Genomic DNA, 20236 nt, shown 5'->3' on the forward strand with positions numbered 1-20236 from the left:
ACTGAAATAGGGTTTATTTGTAGAAATTCCAGATAAGGAATCACAACTTATGTGGAGATGATGGTGAATTTGGTGCACCTCTATCTTTCTGTTAAATTTCTGGGTGTGATTATGCAATCTTTATTCTCAACAGCAAGCACCTACACCCAGGAGTGGACTCACTGACATCAAGGGGACTAGTTATGTGTGTCAACGCCTACCACTGCATTGTGTTTTTGTGCATATGCCCTTAACAACATGATAAGGGTTAGAACAAATAGAACTATTGTGGTTTGTAGTACTCACCAACCTGAGACAAGGATGAAGTCAATGAGACCACTTATGTAACTGCAAGCCCTCTGAGTAATGCTGTACAATGTAGCCCTTAGATTTCATAAGAGATTTTTTTTACATTGACTTTCAGGCTCTTTACCAGAGCAAAAACCATTTAACTGACTGATATCTGGTTTTAGACAAATAAAACTTAGGCCATCTCTACACTACCACTTATATCAGCAAAACATACGTCACTCATGGGTGTGAACTGCCCCCATTCCACCCCCCACACACACTCCTGAGTGATACAAGTATTGTCAGCACAAGTGAGAGTGAGCACTATGTCAGTGGCTTCTCATTGGGAGTGGTTTAATTATGTCAACAGGAGGGCTCTTTCTCATCGGCATAGAAGCTACAAGACAGATCTTACAGCAGTGCAGCTGCACTGGTACAGCTGTGCGCCTGTAGGCATGCTAGTGTAGACATAACCTTCAAGCCTCAACTCTAATTCTGTTTGTGAGCTCCTTATGGTATGGACCTGTCTTCCCCTGTGTTGTGTGTAATACCAAGCATACTATAGGCATGAAGCAAATAACAATACTGGCGAGCATTTCCTTACCCCTATTTTCCTGTGCTTTTCAGTGAACTCACATGAAAATGTTTTAAAAGACACTTAGTGTTCAACCAGCTTATTTCTTGAGCTTTCTAAGAAAGTATTAGATTAATTATGTGTGCAACGTGGCTTCAAGACCAAGGCAGGTCAGAGTGCATAAAAGGGGATGGGACCAGGATGGATACATAAAAGATCTGTGAGAAAGGAAGCACCAGATCTAGCAGCAAGGTGGGGCTGCCTGGATGGTCAGCCCTTCATTTGAATGCAAATGTAATTTTGGGGCAGGCAGTTATCTGTGACATCAGGCAGGACCTTAGTAAACTGTTACTACCAGCACCTGGTAACACCATTGTTAATCGTGTGTAGTAAAGAGACATCAGGGCTAGCGTGAGTCATTTATACAGCCAGTTGAGGCTAGAAAAGAGAGGGGGAAAAAAGAGGAGGGGAGGAAGAGATCAAACAAACACTGTGAGGAGCAGAATGTCCTGGCAAGACAAAGCCAGGCTATAAGCATCATGTATGTGAGTTATCTTTTGGATAAAGAAACCAGCATGTATCCAGGATCCGTAAGGTGCAGCAACAACAACAACAACAACCTACCAGTGCAAAACTTTGTCTCCACTCCGTCCTATTCAGATTACATGGGATATCATCATGTGCCAAGCATGGACAACCAAGGACAGTCTTCAGGAGCTTGGGGAACTCACTACAGCACGCAAAGGGAGGATTGGAATACTTATGGCCCAGGACCCTCCAGCACAGTTACTGCTGCACAAATCAATGGCTCGTCTCCTGGGCAGGTCTCTTACAGCTCTACTGATTACAGTTCCCTGAATCCTGCTGGATCTGGGGGTTTACCTCCTGTAGGTACAATTAACACAGAGCAAATCTCTCCCCACAGTCAAAGGCACAGCTCTTATGAATGGATGAGGAAAACAGTGCAATCCACTTCCACAGGTATGTGAGTGCTGAGATTTATTCTAAGAGCTTTCGCATATTTTTGCCCAGTTTCTAGTTCTTAAGAAAAGCTGGGAAGTATCCAGTTAGAAGAAAAATCATGAACATTTTGATGGGTTCTCTTACTATCAATTAAATATTGATTAGCTCTTGAATGATGTCTTTAACACATGCTGATTTATTACATTGTCATACTAAGTTTTCATATTAGGGCAAATGGGAAGCAACCTTTGTGGATAGTAAAAAACTGATCAATGCAGGGAAGTTACTCCATTTGTGGTAAAATAGGAAATGGTGTAGCTGGGATTCTTAAAACTATGATTTTACTGAGAATCCTAGCAATCACAAGTGTTTTAAAAGAATTTTTTGTAACTTTCCATATTAATTTTCTTCTGGTGTCACAGTAAGCAAAAAAAAAAAATGCGGGTGAAACCGATGTATTTGGAAAAGGGGCATATATTTGGAAAAGGGGATTATAATAGAAGTGCCCACTCCAACCTTGCAAACCTTACTCAGACCCATTAGAATCAATAAGGTCTGCAGTATCATGCCCCCAGCACAGAGTCAATACCACAGCCCCTTTAAAAAAATTAGCATTTCAAAAGTGAATAAATAAGAGTGGATGAAAAGGGCTTGCTTCACTTTATAGGACTACCTGTCTTAGAAAAGACATGAATATAGATATCCATGGTTATGCATCTAGTCAAATACCTTGACAGGTCAATTTCTGATTTACAATAGTGAGCAAGGAAAAGCAATAGGTTGAATTTACCATCTAACACCTAAAAGTAAGTCATGAAGCCTTGAGAATAGCTTCTGTTTGAAGATAGAATGAGACATGATTTGACAATTAAATATATGTAACATTAAAATGGAGTCACAAGAGAAAAAGACTGAAATGAAGCAGAAAGGTTGCCTGAAAAGAACTAAGGAAAAGTTAATTGTAAAGGCACCTAATCCTGTGAAGTGCTGAGCACTGTTGGCTCCCACTGACCTCAGTGGGAGTCAAGGACGCTCAGTACCTCTAGCGCTCTTTTGCACAGTTGCAGTTCAGGAAATTTCCTTTTCTTCTTTCCTAATCTCTGCCCTACACACTGTAAACAATGTTCAGCAATCACCACTTAAAAAGAAATATAGAAAATCCTACATTAAAGTTGTGCACCAGATTTCCTAAAGTCAGACTGTGATGCTCTTATTAATGCTGAACAGTGTCTAATGCCATGAGTAATCCCAATGAAATCAATGGGACAATTTATGGAGTAGTGTACTATTCTGGGTGAGTAAGGATATTACCATTCAACCATTAAATATAAATATACACACCAGGTTTTTTTCAAAGTCATATTTTTTTACCCTTCCCCAACAAAAATGCAAACCCGAGACCTAATCTTGCAATCATGCCTAGGGATAGTGTATCCTATTTGTAAATAGTCCCAATGAAAGCAATGAGATTACACTACTCATAAGTGTTTTCAGTGTAGGGGCTCAAACCTAGTAATACTGTGTCCCAAAGTAACAACCCAGGATGCCGGAAGCCCCTGTGAGAATCTAAGAAATGCTATCAAAGATACAGAGCTACAGAGAGTTGGACCAAACACACTAGATGGTGGGAAAACCTATTTCAAATAGAATAATCCCATTTTACTCTACCCCATCCAGAATCGTGGAACACCAGACCAAACCATGCTTTTCCTCTCTTCCCCTAAATCCCACCTACATTTTTATTCCTGTCTTCTTAGACTGCTCCTTATCTGGATATGCAGACTCTAACATACTGTGGCTCCTGTATTATATATAACAAACAATAACATTTAGACCATGCATCTAATTAACAAACCTTAAGCTCTTTCACATTCATCCTGCCAGCTCCATCTTACAAGGTGCAGATACTCATCTGAGGCGTGGGGCACCAAAGCTAAGTGCTAACACTTTTCCACCCTTCGCTACCTGGTGCTACAAGCCACCGAGCATCCTCAACTTTTATGTGCTTAATAGCATTAAAATGTGTTCAGCACCTTGCAGCATTAGACCCTGCAAAGATACAATTATTATCCAAGGCTCAAATCCTCAAAAAGTATTTAGAAGTATAATACCCATTAAATAAGTGGGAGTTAGGTACCTAAATATCTTTGAGGATCTGGGCCTAAATGCTTATGGGGATCTAACTGCCACTGATATTCAGTGGGAGTCTTTCTATTGACTATAGTGTATTGCAGTGGTCCCCAACCTTTACGGGCTCCTGGGCACCCGGGGGCGGGGCCACACTCGCGCCGGGTGCCCGGGGGCGGGGCCACACTCGCGCCGGGTGCCCGGGGGCGGGGCCACACTCGCGCCGGGTGCCCGGGGGCGGGGCCGTGCGTCCTGGGGCACGCCAGGGCCGGGGCCGCCAGAGCCCCTTGTGCCGTGGGCCCGGGGCTGGCACCGCCGCCCGAGCTGCGTGCCTGGGGCCGGCACCAGCGCCGCGCGCCCGCATGTGCCCCGGGCCTGGGGCCGCCCGAGCGCTGCGCACCAGGCGCCGGTGAGTGTCGCGCGCCTGGGGCCGGCGCCTCCAGTGCGCCGGGGGCAGGGCCAGCCCGGGTTGTTGGCGGGCGCCTACAAATGCCCCTGCGGGCGCCATGGCGCCCGCGGGCACCGCGTTGGGGACCACTGGTGTATTGGATCAAGTTGTCATCAAAGATTTCCTTCAGTTTGAACAATAATATCAAAATAAAAGCTTTTCCCCCTGCCCCCTCGTCCCTTTACTAGGTATTTTTAAGACAGGAAAATTTAGCTCAGATACAAAATATTTGTAAGTGAGGCCTTGGTTCTAGTCCTAATTCTGTTTCTTCTTGTCTTTCTTTTCAGAAGAGCAGATTTTTCCCAGTTTTCCATCAGGATTAAAATTAACAACAGCAGCACTCAAAGATCATAGGCTCTAATTCAATAAAAACACTTTAGCTTGTGCTTAATTTTGAGTATGAGTGTTCCTATTCACCTTGGGTGCATTTAGACTGGCAAGATTTTGCACAAAAGCAGTAGCTTTTGCGCAAAAACTTGCCAGCTGTCTACACTGGCCGCTTGAATTTGCGCAAGAGCACTGATTTGTAATGTACAAAATCAGTGCTTCTTGCGCAAACAGTTTCACACTTCCGCTTGGGGAAAAGCCCTCTTGCGCAAGAATACTTGTAAAAGAGGGCCAGTGTAGACAGGGAAGAACTGTTTTGTGCAAAAAAGCCCCAATGGCTAAAATGACAATCGGGGCTTTCTTGCGCAAAATCGCGTCTAGCCTGGCCACGGATGCTTTTGTGCAAAAGCACTTTTTGCTCAAAAGCATCCATGCCAATCTAGACACACTTTTGCGGAAATACTTTTGACGGAAAAACTTTTCCGTTAAAAGTATTTCCGCAAAATCATGCCAGTCTAGACGCAGCCCTTGAGTACATCAGTAGTCTGGTTACACATTTACAAGTGCTTTACTGGATTGGATCATAGAGCTCAGCACTTTGTAGGATCGAATCTGTTACAGTTTACACCCTCAAGTCCTTTTACAAACACTGATCCTAATCCTGCTGTTTCTCTAGGCTAAAAGCACAACTGATTTCAAGAGTATTGCCTATCCAGAACTGCAGGATCAGGTCCATTGTTTAATTAGCCATCTAACACTCTGTGAAGTAGGTAAGCATATTATCCCTATTTTACAGATGGAAAACCTGAGGCTCAGATGTACCTACAGTCCCTCATCAGTGGAAGAAATGAATCAGATGAATGCATTACTATTTGCTGTTTAAATCCTATGACACACTATCTTCTATAACAATACAATTTCATTATGGAGACAAATATTAAAGCAAGATGATTTTTGAAAGATGACTTTGCAGTCCTACAAGAATTACTCCTGTTAGTAACATCCTTTGAAGTCAACAGATCTACTTGCATTATGATCACTCATAAGCAGTCCATACATGTTAGTAAGGGCTTCAAGCGTGGGCCCTACAGTGATTTTGTGGTGGGTTTTCCTTATTGTTTTCTGGACTCATGACCTGATAAATGTTGAAAGACAATGTTTAACCTATTCTCTACTCTTCTCTGATCCCCTGATGGTCTTTCCACCTTTTGTTCTTTGTTCCTGCCATTAGTATGGTCGTGGAAAGAAAAAAAAGCACTGAAATATACTACCTTAAGCAGTTTTTTTAAGTAATATTAATACCTGATTCTCTGCTGGTGTAAAGTCAAGTAAATCAAACTCTTCTACACTAGTGGAAAGTCTGGTTTTATTATTTAATATCAGGGGACAGCCTATAAGTCTTGTGATATTAGAATGAATTGCCAAAGGGGAGATACAATTTGACTGTGATCCATCATTCTCAAGCTAGAGATGTGCTTCATTTTGATTTGTAATGCCCTCTCCTACCAGCTTTAGAATGGGAGCGATTTGATTCTGAGCCAGCACTCACTAGTGTCAATTCCAACTTTTCCATTGACTGCAGTGCGTGCAGGACTAAGAGCTTAGTCTTTGCACTGATGAAGGTGTTGAGCATATAGAAGAAGGCAAAATGTGTTAGACTTTAATAAAAGACTCAAGATCAATTCCAAGGAAAAAATGCTGAATATTATTCAATATTTGTATCCAATGGCATAGCTGGAACAAGATTCCTCTCGCTTATCCTGCTGACCTGCAAAAAATTACCACTCCGAGCACAGAATAAAGCCTTGCCAACTATCACAAGGATTCTTTGTGACAAAAACATGGAAACTCCCCCATATTTTCAAAAGTATTCACAATTAGGATTAAGAATCAATTTTTGATGCAAGGTGAGAGAAAATCCCTCCTTGAAGAACATTACAAATATCAACATGTTGGCTTCACTACTTCTATGGAGATATTTTGCCATTTTCACAGAGGCGGAAGAAAGGTCACTTTTGTTTTTGAGAGAAAATAGCAACTAATTTGCAGTGAAACCATATCCAAAAAAAGTATTTCTGTGACACTGGTGAAAACTTTCCTTTCCAATAATTTCACCAATAGTGTGAATTTCTTCACAAAGCTGGAGGGTAGAAGACCTGATGTTAAATAGAAAGGAGTTAAAAAGGGTTTCTGATAGAGTAAAGAAGAGGGAGGAAGAAAACTTTGATTATGGGCAATGTTGGCAATTTCCTGCACATGAAGACTCCCATATCTTTCTTGTTAATGACTGCTTTCTTCTTAAGACACAGGCTACATTTTCTGATGGTGAAAGATGTTGAGGGATTCATTGGCACATGCATTACCAACAGATTAGCTAACCTTTTAAGAGCATAGAAATCCCATTCCTTACATCTTTAGAAAGAAAAAAATACTGTGGGAAAGAATTCCATTCTTTCTAAATGCCCAGTCTTGCAAAGTGCTGAATGCTTAAAGAATATGTGAGAAAAAACCAACATAGCTATAATAGTTGTCGGCATTTCAATTCATCTCTTGCTCCCTTGGCTTTCAATTCATCTCTTGTTCTTCTGATCTGGCCAGTTAGAAATCTACTCACACCTTCAAACAAACAACGTGTATACTTCTGATATCCAAAAATCAAAATACTGGGTAGGGAATCCACTCATTCAACAGATGGAAGGGGGAAAACATGGAAAGCAATTCTACTCCATATTCAACTGATTTAATTTGGCTTACCTTCGTACTGTATCTTCAAGTTTATTACTGGCTTAAATGAGAACAGTTGGTCCATAGTTTTAGTATTAATCAACAAAATAGCTCCAAAGTTGAAAATCCAGGTATTACAGGTGAGACAAAAGTCAGCCAATCATAAAGCAAAATTCTGCATTTGTAGTCTTGTTGTGGATCTTGACATGAGTATGCTGCTCTTCTTCTTCCAGGCATGGATCATATGAGCACATGCAATAAGAAAAAATTATTAGCATCAAAACCCACCATGCAGAACTGAAACAGCATTTGTTTAGACTTTGCAAAAGTGGGATAAGGTCTTGAAAACATTTATCCACAAGCCTTTTACTTATATCATATGAGTATTCCCATTCAACTCAATGGGACTTCTTATGGAAGTAAAGTTGCTGTTGCAGATATATGAAGATCTGGCCATTGTAATGAAATGAAAAAATACTGACCCTGGTTAACTATTATAGAAGGTCGTATACAAAATGGAGAAAAGTATTCTTTATCTTTAATCATTCAAAATTGTTTTGGCTTCATAACTATGAAGTTACTCAAAAGGTGAGTTTGGCCTTTTCTAGCACTACTCAATAAAGTAACCTCAGGCATATTTAGAGATGGCCTTAAAGCAAAAGCATGGATTTAAGGCAAGCAAAATCAAACCCATATTTGGATTTGAATTTTGAAAATGCCCCCATCTTTGCAATGGACCAAACTAATACTTCTAATTCAATCATTCCCAAATAGTGGGGGTTACATAGAAATCCATATATGAATTGTGTTTCTTGAACATATTTTTGTGCCACAATGTGTTATCTATTCTACTACTTTCAGGAGCTCACATGTAATTAAGTACACACATTATCCCCCTCTGACACAAAGTTGCACATATTAACTGAGACCAGAATATAGCCCCATATAATTAAGCTGTTCAGCAGTATCTAGCTTAGCTCTCTTAAGAGACATAGGTAGATGCTAGATTTTTTTAATGAAGGATGTTAGCTCACATAGGACAGAAGCTTTAAACAGCTGAGAGGAGGCAATGAAAAAGGGGCCAGGACCAGTTCTAATGCTAATTTATTTTGCTTTGTAAACTAGTTGTGAGGTCTGAGAGTATTTTTTTTTTCTTCTCTTGGCTACATTGTCTTGGGTTTTGAGGCCTATCTGTCATATTGAGGCAACAGACCCTTTTAACACTTCTCTTTGCTTTGATATGCAGCCCTGTCTCTTCCTTCTTCTTTTCTTCAGGAGTTATATTGCCGGAAAGGGTGATGATTTTCACAGCAAATAAAGAGGCCTTCTACTAGCTTTATTGTCTTCAGAAGAAATGCTCTGTGAATTTTATGACCAATGGGAAAACTCTTCCCTTTCCCCCCTCCCAGATCCTGGTCTGAGTCAGAAAAATTGCTAGAGTAACTAGGATTCCTTCCCTGGAATAGTTAAAAACCTTTTTGCAAGGTGCAGTTTCAGTCATATGTGTCAGGTGAGTTCCATTTCTCCAAAAGGCATTTTCAAATAATCACTATTTGTAATATGAATATCAAACAAACTTCACTGTACTTAAGTTACTTTTCAGAACCAGACTAAGGTTCTAGGGTGCTAGGAGTGCACAGTCAATATAGGTTATTAGATCAAGTAAACACGTTCAATTCCCTGACAGAGTCCCACAAGAGAACAAAAATGAGGAGGGTTGGATCTAAAGTTTCCTTTTCAGCTTTAGAAGGGGAAATTGTATTTATTTAAAAAGCCAACAGCATCTTCTTCGCTGTTTATTAGTTATATCCTTAGATCCTTGCTCAGATTTACTTAGGTAATTTCCCTCTAAATCACTGGATTTTGGCTGCATAAAGCCCTAGCAGGTGACTCAGGATTTGGCCCAGAAAGCATCAGAGATATGACTTTAAATTGAATGAATGGAATTACAGAGCTTTCATAAGCTGACAAATGGTTTGAGGTTGCCTTTTGGTTTGGGGAATTTGTTTTAGTTTAGCTTTGGCAAATTCATGAAAAATGTACTCTTTCATTCTCAATATAAAATGCTGTGTACGTAAAGGGATTTGACCCAGTACTTAGTAAAAGCATTGGGGAAGAGTCATATTGGCTTAAATGGACAATAAACATTTTCTTCTTAGATGCACCCAGCAGGGTGAAGCTGATACATGCATTCGATTCTGAACGCATAGGAAAAGCAGAAAATTTAAGTTCAGAGAAACAACAGGCAAATCATGGAGAATTTTGCTCTTATTTTTACTTTAAAAAAAAAAAAAAAAAAAAAAAAACCTGTTCTCAACTAGATTTGTAAATTCCTGCTGCTTTCAATAAAGAAATCATGAAGGGCTATTATATTTAAAAAGAAAGAGAAGTCTATTTGCATGGTAGGAAACAAGCAAGAAATATATAGATAAATAAGTGTTAAGTTCTACAAATATATTTAGCATCTATTTCAGTTTTAAAAGCAATGAATAATTCTTCCTGAAGGATAATCAGAGTTTAATACTTACAATTAGAAACAGAGAGGTGTTTCTTTGGCTTTATTCCCTGTTTTTTTTGGAGATAAAAGGGGATCTGATATTTGTTTAAGGCTTCTGAACATGAATAGGGTTCATGATAAGATTACCTTGCAGCTTTTTTGTGTACTTCATCTTAACACCACAATGGAGACTTTAGTGAAACATTTTAGGCATTTTGTTCCACAGAATGACCCCAAATTCACATTCAAAGGGGAAAAAACTAAACAAAAACACAGGCTAGAAAGATCAAAAGAAGTTTAAAAATACTGTATCAAGTAAGGCATTAAAGCACCATAGGTGATCATGTTTAAACAAACATTTTTACACTTCCAGTGAATGAAAAGAAATCTATGTAGGCTGAAGATAATTACTGTTTTTCAGGACCTGTTTAAAATTTGTCAGTAGCATTTTGGACATTACAGCTAATTTGACTACAGGTAGCATAATTGGGTTGACTCTTCCATAATTCTAGCATAACACTTGTGTTATCTACTTTGGCTTCAGTGCAATTATTACACATTTACCACAATGGAAATTAAACTGAATCAGTGGGAATCTATTGTGGGTAAGGTATCAGACTTGGTTGAAAGTATTCTTGGCTTTGGACAAAATGTTTCTTAAGCAAACAAGCAAACATGAATAATACATAGGAACATGGACAAAAATATTTGGTTAGGCCTGGTTCCAAATTATACAGATTTGATGAGAAATGTCCAGATCACTTAAAGTCCATTATTAACATATTTTGTTTGCACAAGGCTGAACTATATGTATCATGCAGGATAAGAGACCACATTCAGAGAATAAGACCTTCTATTCTTCAAACCTGGAAAACAGACATTCCAGAAAAAATCAAGTTTGTCATGTTGGTCAGATCAGATATCATACATAACCATAGGCAGAGTAGCATGGTGGGATCATGATGTTGATGTTGATGTTGATGCACTTCAGCATCAACAAAGGGGGAGGAGAAATGTCAAAGGGAGCCTTCTCTCTTTTTACTGCTGTAGGACTAGCTGTTTTGTAATGGAATTAATAAAGTTGCAGCCTTTGTGTGGTTTTCAGGAAGTCCCCCTTTTCCCTGAGAATCTCTCTCAAGGAGAGAATTTGTGGGTAAATATAAGCCATCCTAATAGGCCAGGGAGAAGGTTCCTCTGGATTATAGGCCATAATAGACCTTGAGGGTAATGCAGGTTCAAAAAGGACCTTAGTTTTAAGCAACTCAGTAGTACTGGAGTAATGCAGAGTCTGATAAGGCCTTGAATTTAAACTGCTGTTAATCCTTAGGGCTGTGATGCTCTGATTGGATATAAGCATTGACAAAGGGGAGGAGAGGGAGATAACAAAGAGAGCATCTATATCCATGGTGTCCAACACACTAGCCACATGTGGTATTTAGCCAGTTGAATGTGGCTAGTTGGATTGAACAATGTGCTATTTGGCCACTTGAATATGGCTAGTTTGCTATAGCAGTAGCCACTATAGTAGCTACTGCTTCGGAACTGGTTGGACATCATGGATCTATATGGTTCTCCTCAATATCCCTGGTACCCCTGGTACTAGGACTGATTGTCCTGAGAAGTCATCCTGACAGAATTAATAAAGTTGCAGTGTCGTGGCCAGAAATTCCAGCTATCTGGATCTCTCCTCAATAGCCGCTGACATTCACATGTACTTTTTAACAATCCCCTGTTCAGCTGTATCATAGACCAAACTTAAAATGATGTAATGAGTATTAATAAAAGAATGAATGCTACAACTCGGACATGTTCTACAGCAAGCATTCTCTCATTTTCTACTTATTTTCTACTGAAAATCTTTCATATTTTCATTCCTTGCCCTGATATTTAGGTATAAATAGTTTGCACTTCTTAACACAGAAGTGAAAAAGCTGCCTATCAAATTATAGGTAATAGAACTCTGCGGCTACGTCTACACTGGCATGATTTTCCGAAAATACTTTTAACTGAAAAGTTTTCCGTTAAAAGCATTTTCGGAAAAATCGTATGTAGATTGGCAGGACGCTTTTCCGCAAAAGCACTTTCTGCGGAAAAGCGTCTGTGGCCAATCTAGACGCAGTTTTCCGCAAAAAAGCCCTGATCGACATTTTCGCAATCGGGGCTTTTTTGCGGAAAACAGCACTGTGCTGTTTACACTGGCCCTCTTGCGCAAATGATTTGCGCAAGAGAGCTTTTGCCTGAACTGGAGCAGCACAGTATTTCCGCAAGAACACTGACGATCTTACATGAGATCATCAGTGTTCTTGCGGAAATTCAAACGGCCAGTGTAGACACAGCCTGCATGTATAAATCATTATCATTATAGTTTTTAAAGCATCAAGAGTGCTAGAAAGACAGTATGCTTTATAGAAAGCAAAAGAAGTCTGATAATCCCAATTTGAGGCAGGTTTCATCTCTATTTAGAGAAACCAAGCAACAGAGACATTTTGTGAGTTACATAAGACCACAGAAGAGGTTTGTGTCACAGAGACGAATAGAACTCAGATTTCCTAACTACCAGTCCATAACCACAAAACCGTCCTTCTTCCTCAAAATAATATTGTGTTGATAAAGAAATCTCAGGGTACATCAGTCCTCTGTTTACTTAGGAACAAAAGTCTATGAGCCAAATTTACATGAGGTGTAAATCAACACTAACTCCGCTGGAATCAATGGATTTATCCTGGAGTAAGTGAGAGAAGAATCAGTCCCAGAACTTTGAAGAATATTTTTCAAATGTAAAGGAAGGTATTTTATGCTATTAAAATTAAAAACTCTCGCTTGAAGCTATGTCTTTTTTCTTTTGAAACAGGTAAAACAAGAACAAGAGAGAAATACCGTGTGGTTTACACAGATCATCAGAGGTTAGAACTGGAGAAGGAATTTCATTACAACAGATACATTACAATTAGGAGGAAGTCTGAACTTGCAGCAAATCTAAGACTTTCTGAGAGACAGGTAGAGTATGGCTCTCATGCTCAGATTTCCCATGCATTGTTATTGTTGTTCAGGAGATGACAAGACTGGTTAAAAACACAAGTATCCTAATGTCTCTAAGCACTAAAAAATGTGGCATGACTGTTTGCAATGTACTCCACTACCCTCCCTCCCACTATGACATTATTTCTACATTTTCCACCGTTGCTAACATAGACTCAGCTGTACCAGCAGCAGCATTGGTGCTAGTGTTAGTGTGGGCAAGACATTAGCAGTTGGCAGGATGTCTTGTCAACTCTTTAAGCACAATATTTTTAAGACCTACTTTGAATGGGTACGTCTACACTACAGCGTTAATTCGAGTTAACTTAATTTGAAATCGTTAATTCGAATTAAACTAATTCGAATTAACGCATCTACACACAAAGCTTATTTCAAAATAGTGTTTTGCTATTTTGAAATAGTGCATCCACACTGAGTGGACCCTGAACTAAAGTTAAGGCTGTCCGGATCTAGTGCCGGCAGGGCATCAGATTAGGATTTAGTGTGTGGGGCTGCTGCCTGAGGCTAACTGAGCTCCGTACTTAAAGGGACCCTACCCTCACCCAGGACAGACAGTTCTTAGGGTTCCCCACTTGCTTGTCTACCTCGATGAGAGACAGCAAAGCAGTCCTGTCTTGGAGTGCCCTAAGTGCCCACACTTGGGACACCATAGCACTCGGCCACATGGAGCCAGAGCTGCCCCTGTGCATGCCGGTATGCCTCGTGGGGTCGTTGCCATCAGCCCAGCTGCACTTGCTGCAGGCTGCCATCCGGGGGGGTCCATCGGGAGGCTGTCAGGATCCAGAAGGGCCCTGCAGGAGAGCATCCACCCTGAGGAGCCCAGTCCTCCCCACCGGGGGCTCGTGCTCCATTCCTCCCTCACATCCTTCCACTTACCCTCCCTAGCCCCCCTTCCTGATGTCAAATAAAAGACATGTACGTTCAAAAATAGAAACTGGGTTTATTGAACAAAACTGGTGGGGGCACGGACCTCTGGGGAGACTGGGAAAAGGAGGTGGGAGAGAGGAAGAGAGATGGTGGGATAGGAGAGGGGGAACTTGGAGGAGGAAGCTGAAAGGGGGAAGCAAGGGGAAGAAGGGGGAGGGGAAGCTCAGGGCCCAGGGTTGGGGGTCTCACCAGACCAACTTAATTTTCATGCAAACCTGCTCCTGGGTTTGCATGTAGCCTTTGGTGGCCAGGCTGGCAGCTATCCTGCCATAGACGGCCACATTCTTCCAGCTAGTGAGGAGACCCTGGACATTGGGGGCATCCCCCCAAACCTGAATAAGGTCCATGATCTCCACCCTGGACCAGGAAGGCACTCGCCTTCTCCAGCCCCTATCAGGTTCCTGGGAGCTGGCAGACTGCTCCTGGGTAGTGGTGGAGGGCTGGCTGCCAGTGGCTTGCTGGCTCATGTTTTGGGGCCCCTGGCTCAGGGACCTCGATGGCCACTGCTGGCTCTGGGCTGGCAGGCTTGGAGCTGGCACAGGCACTGTGGCCAGAGTCTACCCCTTTAACAGCTCTGGAGCTGGGGGAGAGGAGAGTAAGTGTTCTTGGTTGTGCCCAGAGTGGCCACCAGGGCTCCCTGGGAAGGGCTGGAAGCCCCCAGGGAGGCCCCCTATTTCGAATTAAGTGTCTACACAGCACTTAATTCAAAATAGCTATTTTGAATTTGGCGTTACTCTTCGTAGAATGAGGTTTACCAAATTTGAATTAAGTGCTCCACTATTTTGAATTAATTTCGAAATAGCAGTTTGCATGTATAGACGCTATTAAAGTTAATTCAATATAACGGCTGTTATTTCAAATTAACTTTGCAGTGTAGACATACCCAATAGATGAGATGGATGAGATGGTTTTAAAACACAAGAAGCTCCTTGGGTCCTACTCTACCCTGGTGGGAAATTTTAGAAAAAAAAAAATCCTATGGTGAAATCTTGACATCACTGAAGTTAATGGGAGTTTTGCTAATTACTTCAATGGGCTAAGATTTCATCCTTAGATACAGTCAATAAGTCCAAGTGGCAAGATCAAATACATTTAGGAAGGTACTTATTTATCCTGGGTTCTTCTTTATGTTTATTCGAGAATTCCCTCCTCACTCAATATTTACTCCATTTTGTCCTCTAATCTTGAGGTTCTCTATTAGCAATGCCATCCTTCTAGCCAAGAGCTGAATAAAGTTTGCTCTGGAATCCATCAATGTCATACCTCTGACTCAGGTATTTGCAATATCTATGCACTGTCCCTGCAGTGCTTCTAGCCTTTTCTTTCTCCTACCAATCGAGCTGGAAATATGGCCTCTAGCTCTAAAACACATCCAACCCCAGCTGGCCTATGAAGCAAGACACAGAGATAAGAAGTCTAGCTGGATCACGCACAGAACAATGCATATAATTACTCCTTGAGTGAACATAATATATTCTATATCACGATACCTGGGAGATTCTTTTACCATTGCACTGAAACTAGGCAGTGAAATACAGAATTATGAGTTTTATTGATGGAGCTCTATGAATAATTCTTTTGGATAATATATTCAACAATTTCACCAAATTTTGTTTGCAAGTTGTGTGCAAACATGACAAGACCTTGTGATGTGCAAAGTGGATACAAAAGCTACCGAATAAGATGGCTATAGGTTGGATCTCGCTGGTCCGACACCCTCCGGACCTGACTGGTCCCGAATGAGGGGATTTGCCAGACCAAGGAAGGTCCCTCCCCTCATGGCCATGCTGCCACTTGGCAAAGGCTCCAGCCTGCCCCTGCTGCTGCTGACTTAGCCACCTGGGGCTCTCCCCAGCCCTGTTACTCCGGGGGCCAGAGCACCACAGCTAGAACTGTGCAGACAGAGCTCTGCATCTGCCTGGCTCTGCAGCTGGGGTCAGAGCTCTGCGGCCAGGGCAGAGGGATGGGGATGGGGATGGGGATGGGGATGGGGATGGAGCTCCCTGGCCAGGGCCAGAGCTCGCTGGCTGGAACTGGAGGTCCATGGCCGTGGCCAGGTTACAGCTCCCCGGCTGATGTGGCCAGAGAGCTCCACTGAGGCCAGAACTCCCCGCCATGCCATCCATCCTTCCACCCCCACACACATACTAGGTTCCCAGCTGAGTCGCCTGTGCCCCTTACAGAACTTCTGCCCCACCACTAGACCTCCCTCTTCCCAGGCTCTGTGGTCCAGGAACATCCATGCTGGATCAGGGAGTCTCAGTTAAGGGAGGTACAATCTGTATCATTATCCATACAGTCTGCCCTCAACTTACACAAGTGAAAATGACAACATATGGTGTAAGACAGTGAAGAAACACGACCTAATTTCATACTAAGTACTGAGCTGCAGCAAGTTAGCAAGTGATTTGTTACAAGTATTTGTTCATCAGACATTTGAGTTGTTTTAACTGGACATATAGGTCACATTATATATATTTGTTCCCTGATTGGATGAATAAATTCTTAATATCTGGATTTAGGTATGCCCATGAATACTAAGTCAAGATTTGCTTTCTGTGAATATTCAGACCAGGGACATCATGTTTCTGTCAGTTGTATCTTAGACCTGCTCTACTCACAAAAATTGTATATCACTTTAACTACACTAGTATGGTAACAGTGTTACAGCACCTCACTCCCAATACACTGTGGATGTAGTTATAGTCATAAAGCTTATTGCCATTCAGGAAGAGGTAATAGATTACCAGCATAAGGCATCTCTTATACCATGATAACTATGTCTACATTAGAGGTTATTTTTTTATTTTTTAAAAACCCACATACCTAACCAAAATAACTATACCAGTACAAAAACTGTGTGCACAACAGACTTCAGATTAGAACCAGTGATTACAATGATTGTTTTTGGACAGGTCATTGTGCCTGTGAGAGAAAATATACATGCTAGGTACCTCATGGTGTAAAGCATCCTTAGGTAAAATCATGTAGTACAGTGGTCTCCAACCTTTTTAAGAACAAGATCACTTTTTGAATTTAATTCAGTCCTGTATCTACCTCAAACCCAAATACCCCTGCTTCACCCCTTTGCCAAGGCCCCACCCTCCTCACTCTGTGAAGATGGGGTACAGAGAAGGGGGATAGAGTGCCACCAATGCCCCCCTGCCTCTGTTTCCCCCATTCTGCACAACAAGCAGGAGGCTCCGGGCATGAGCTGCAGGGCAATCAGGGGAGGGGGGAGAGGGAGGCAGCTGAAGTGCCAGCACTTGATAGCCTCCCAGCGAAACCAGTCAGAATCACCTGTCAGAGGCTCCAAGATCAACCAGCAGATCCCGATCTGCTGGTTGGTGACCACTGATGTAGTAGGTGCTGATAATCTGGGAAATAGAGAAATTCATGCACCCTGTGAGATACTGGAAGAAACGGATCCTCTTATAAACTCGGAAATATCTCATAAGGCTAGGAGAAGGGTTCTTTCCAGCCAATTAAAATACAAAAATGTGATTGGTGACCTATTAACATTAATGAATGATAATGACCAATAGGGAGAGAGAGAGAGAGTGAGAGCACGTACACATTTTGCCTTAATGGATCTCAAAATGCTTTACAAACTTTAACACATATCTATGATGTATTGCTTTATTCACATCTGAAATGTATTCACTGTTGAAGTGAAACAGCAATTATTTACCTAAGCACAGCAACACACAGAATACAGAATAGTATTTGAACAAGAAATTAATACTACATCCAACTGAAAGTGCTGCTAGAAGTGTAGTGAATAAAATGGGCTTCTTGTTTAGGGAAGACAGAAACAAGTAGGGCTCGTCTACGCTGGCCCCTTTTCCGGAAGGGGCATGTAAATTTCAACTATCGTAGTAGGGAAATGCGCGGGGGATTTAAATATCCCCCGCGGCATTTAAATAAAAATGTCCGCCGCTTTTTTCCGGCTTTTAAAAAAGCCGGAAAAGAGCGTCTACACTGGCCCCGATCCTCCGGAAAAAGCGCCCTTTTCCGGAGGCTCTTATTCCTACTTCAAAGTAGGAATAAGTAGGAATAAGTAGCCCTACTACTTCAAAGTAGGAATAAGAGCCTCCGGAAAAGGGCGCTTTTTCCGGAGGATCGGGGCCAGTGTAGACGCTCTTTTCCGGCTTTTTTAAAAGCCGGAAAAAAGCGGCGGACATTTTTATTTAAATGCCGCGGGGGATATTTAAATCCCCCGCGCATTTCCCTACTACGATAGTTGAAATTTACATGCCCCTTCCGGAAAAGGGGCCAGTGTAGACGTAGCCACCATGAGCAGGGGTGAAAGATGTGGAGAGGTTGGTGGAGACTGGGAGCAAGGAAGAAAAGGGAGAGGATTAGACTGGGGAAAAGAAAACTAGTTGTTGAGCAACTCAACAAGGGAAAACAGACTAAGCCCCATAAACTTGAGTCAACTGGCACAGATCAGCTGCAGATGTCTAAATGTAGATTAGACAAGCCCCTATACAGTATGGGAGTGGTGGAGAGTTTGTATCATTAGCAAAGATAAAATGAGTACATGTCTTTCAGATTTGCCACCATATAACTTTTTTTTTCTAAACAAAGAAATGTGGAATTTTCTTTCAGCATAGCACCTATGGAGAACACCAGTTTTTTGTTGCTTTGCCTTATCTCAGCTCACCACAGTCTGTGTCTCTTTGTGACCCAGTGTAAAGAAATACTTAACGCTCACAAGATGTATTTGAGTTAAACTGGACTATTGGTCACTGAAAATTATTTTTAATAAGAAAGGGGGTTGAAAGGTAAGTTTAAAAAGGCTATTTTCTCTGTCCAAATTGAAAGAACTGAAGACATTTTGTTAAGTTCTAAACACACTTTTCAAATGTGTGTGCCTAAACAAACAGCTAATTCCATATTGAAGAATGATCTAAATTACAACCAACTCCACTGAAGTCAACAGAGTTATACTTCTGTAAAACTAATGAATGTGAGATGAGAAATATGCCTTAAGTAAATTGGCCTGATCCTTTGATTTGGCCTTGGTGCACGACCAAGGACTTGGTGCACAACCAAGGCAGGGGAAAAGGTGGCTGTAACTCTATTTGTATGTTCCCAGTCTCTGAGGCTATTGATACCAGTTCAGCCCAAACATCAGAGCAGTCTCAGGCATTTGACTATCACGGTGATGCATGTAACATAAGAAATTAGATATAATTTTATACACACATCCTAAACGTTACATATAAAAATGCCAAAAAAACCCACTAAAAAAACCTCACACCACTGAGAAGCTGATAGTTTATCAAAAGGTACATTACATTTTTTTAAAGAAATGGGTTTGTGCTATTTATGGGGTTCCTATTTCCTTCCCAAGTGACCTACATGTTTATGATTTTTCCTATGACAGTTATTAGGTAACTGATCAGACTGAATTCCATTAGCTCTTGAACACCTTTTCCTTTGTTCCTCTGCAGGTGAAAATTTGGTTTCAGAATCGCAGAGCCAAAGAAAGAAAATTAATGAAGAAGAAAATGACTCATTTTGATGGTACCAGTCTTGGCTCAATGCAGAGTGACTCTGGCTCAGTAAGCCCCATTGCAGTACATAACACACAGACTCATTCGGAAATGTCCAATTCCTTATTTCCACCACCACCTCCTCCTCTTCCAATGAACAGCTTGCAGCACAATGGGAACCTACAGCAAGTTGTGGCCTCTCAGTAAGGCAATTCAGAGTTTTTATAAAGAACATTATAAACCAACAGTACATGGAGCACTACCATTCACAGGGGGACAGGACAGCAAGAGATCCCAGCATCACAACAGCCTTGTGCACATAGGCTCCACATACCATTAACTACGGCCAAAACCCCAGGGCCTATGAAAGGACAGTGACTGACCCCAAAGCCAATGGAACTATTGTGTGCAAAGGGTCTGGTTGGATGCTACAAGGGGGTGCCATGCCCGCCCTGTGCCACAAAGCAGGCACTTCCCATGGCAGTGCAAAGGGTGGCTAGGAACAAAGAGGTGGTCAGTTGTTCTGCTACTATGTGGATCCACTAGCCAAAAGTTGCATGAAGCAAACCACAGGCAATGGTGCATTGCTGAGGGCAAATCAGGGACTGTTCATGTGCTCTTTGCCCTGTCACTGGATTAAAAGGGAAGATTCCGCCCCCTTCTTATCCTTATGTAGGTTCCATGGGATAATCTTGCTTTCTCGAGCTTTGCACCTGGGTCCAGGATTTGGCCCTGAAAAACAAGTTCATGCTTTGGGCTACTGGATACCTAGATCCAGGTGGCTACAGACTGCTGAGTTATGGTGGGGAAGGGATTTTAAAAACTTCCAAGGCTAAATA

At 41.7% G+C, this 20236-nt stretch overlaps 1 protein-coding gene across 1 annotated transcript; it reads left to right on the forward strand.

The window, feature by feature from the left end:
* The first annotated feature begins 1360 nt into the window (after positions 1–1360).
* LOC102447047 (homeobox protein CDX-4-like) lies at positions 1361–19604 on the forward strand. The gene is made up of 3 exons (XM_006136169.4): positions 1361–1825; positions 12782–12927; positions 19356–19604. Exons 1-3 carry the CDS (start codon positions 1384–1386, stop codon positions 19602–19604), a joined length of 837 nt encoding a protein of 278 aa, XP_006136231.1. The 5' UTR covers positions 1361–1383.
* Positions 19605–20236: the final 632 nt, after the last annotated feature.

This window comes from Pelodiscus sinensis, chromosome 13 (assembly GCF_049634645.1).
Source record: "Pelodiscus sinensis isolate JC-2024 chromosome 13, ASM4963464v1, whole genome shotgun sequence".
Taxonomy (NCBI): Eukaryota; Metazoa; Chordata; order Testudines; family Trionychidae; genus Pelodiscus; species Pelodiscus sinensis.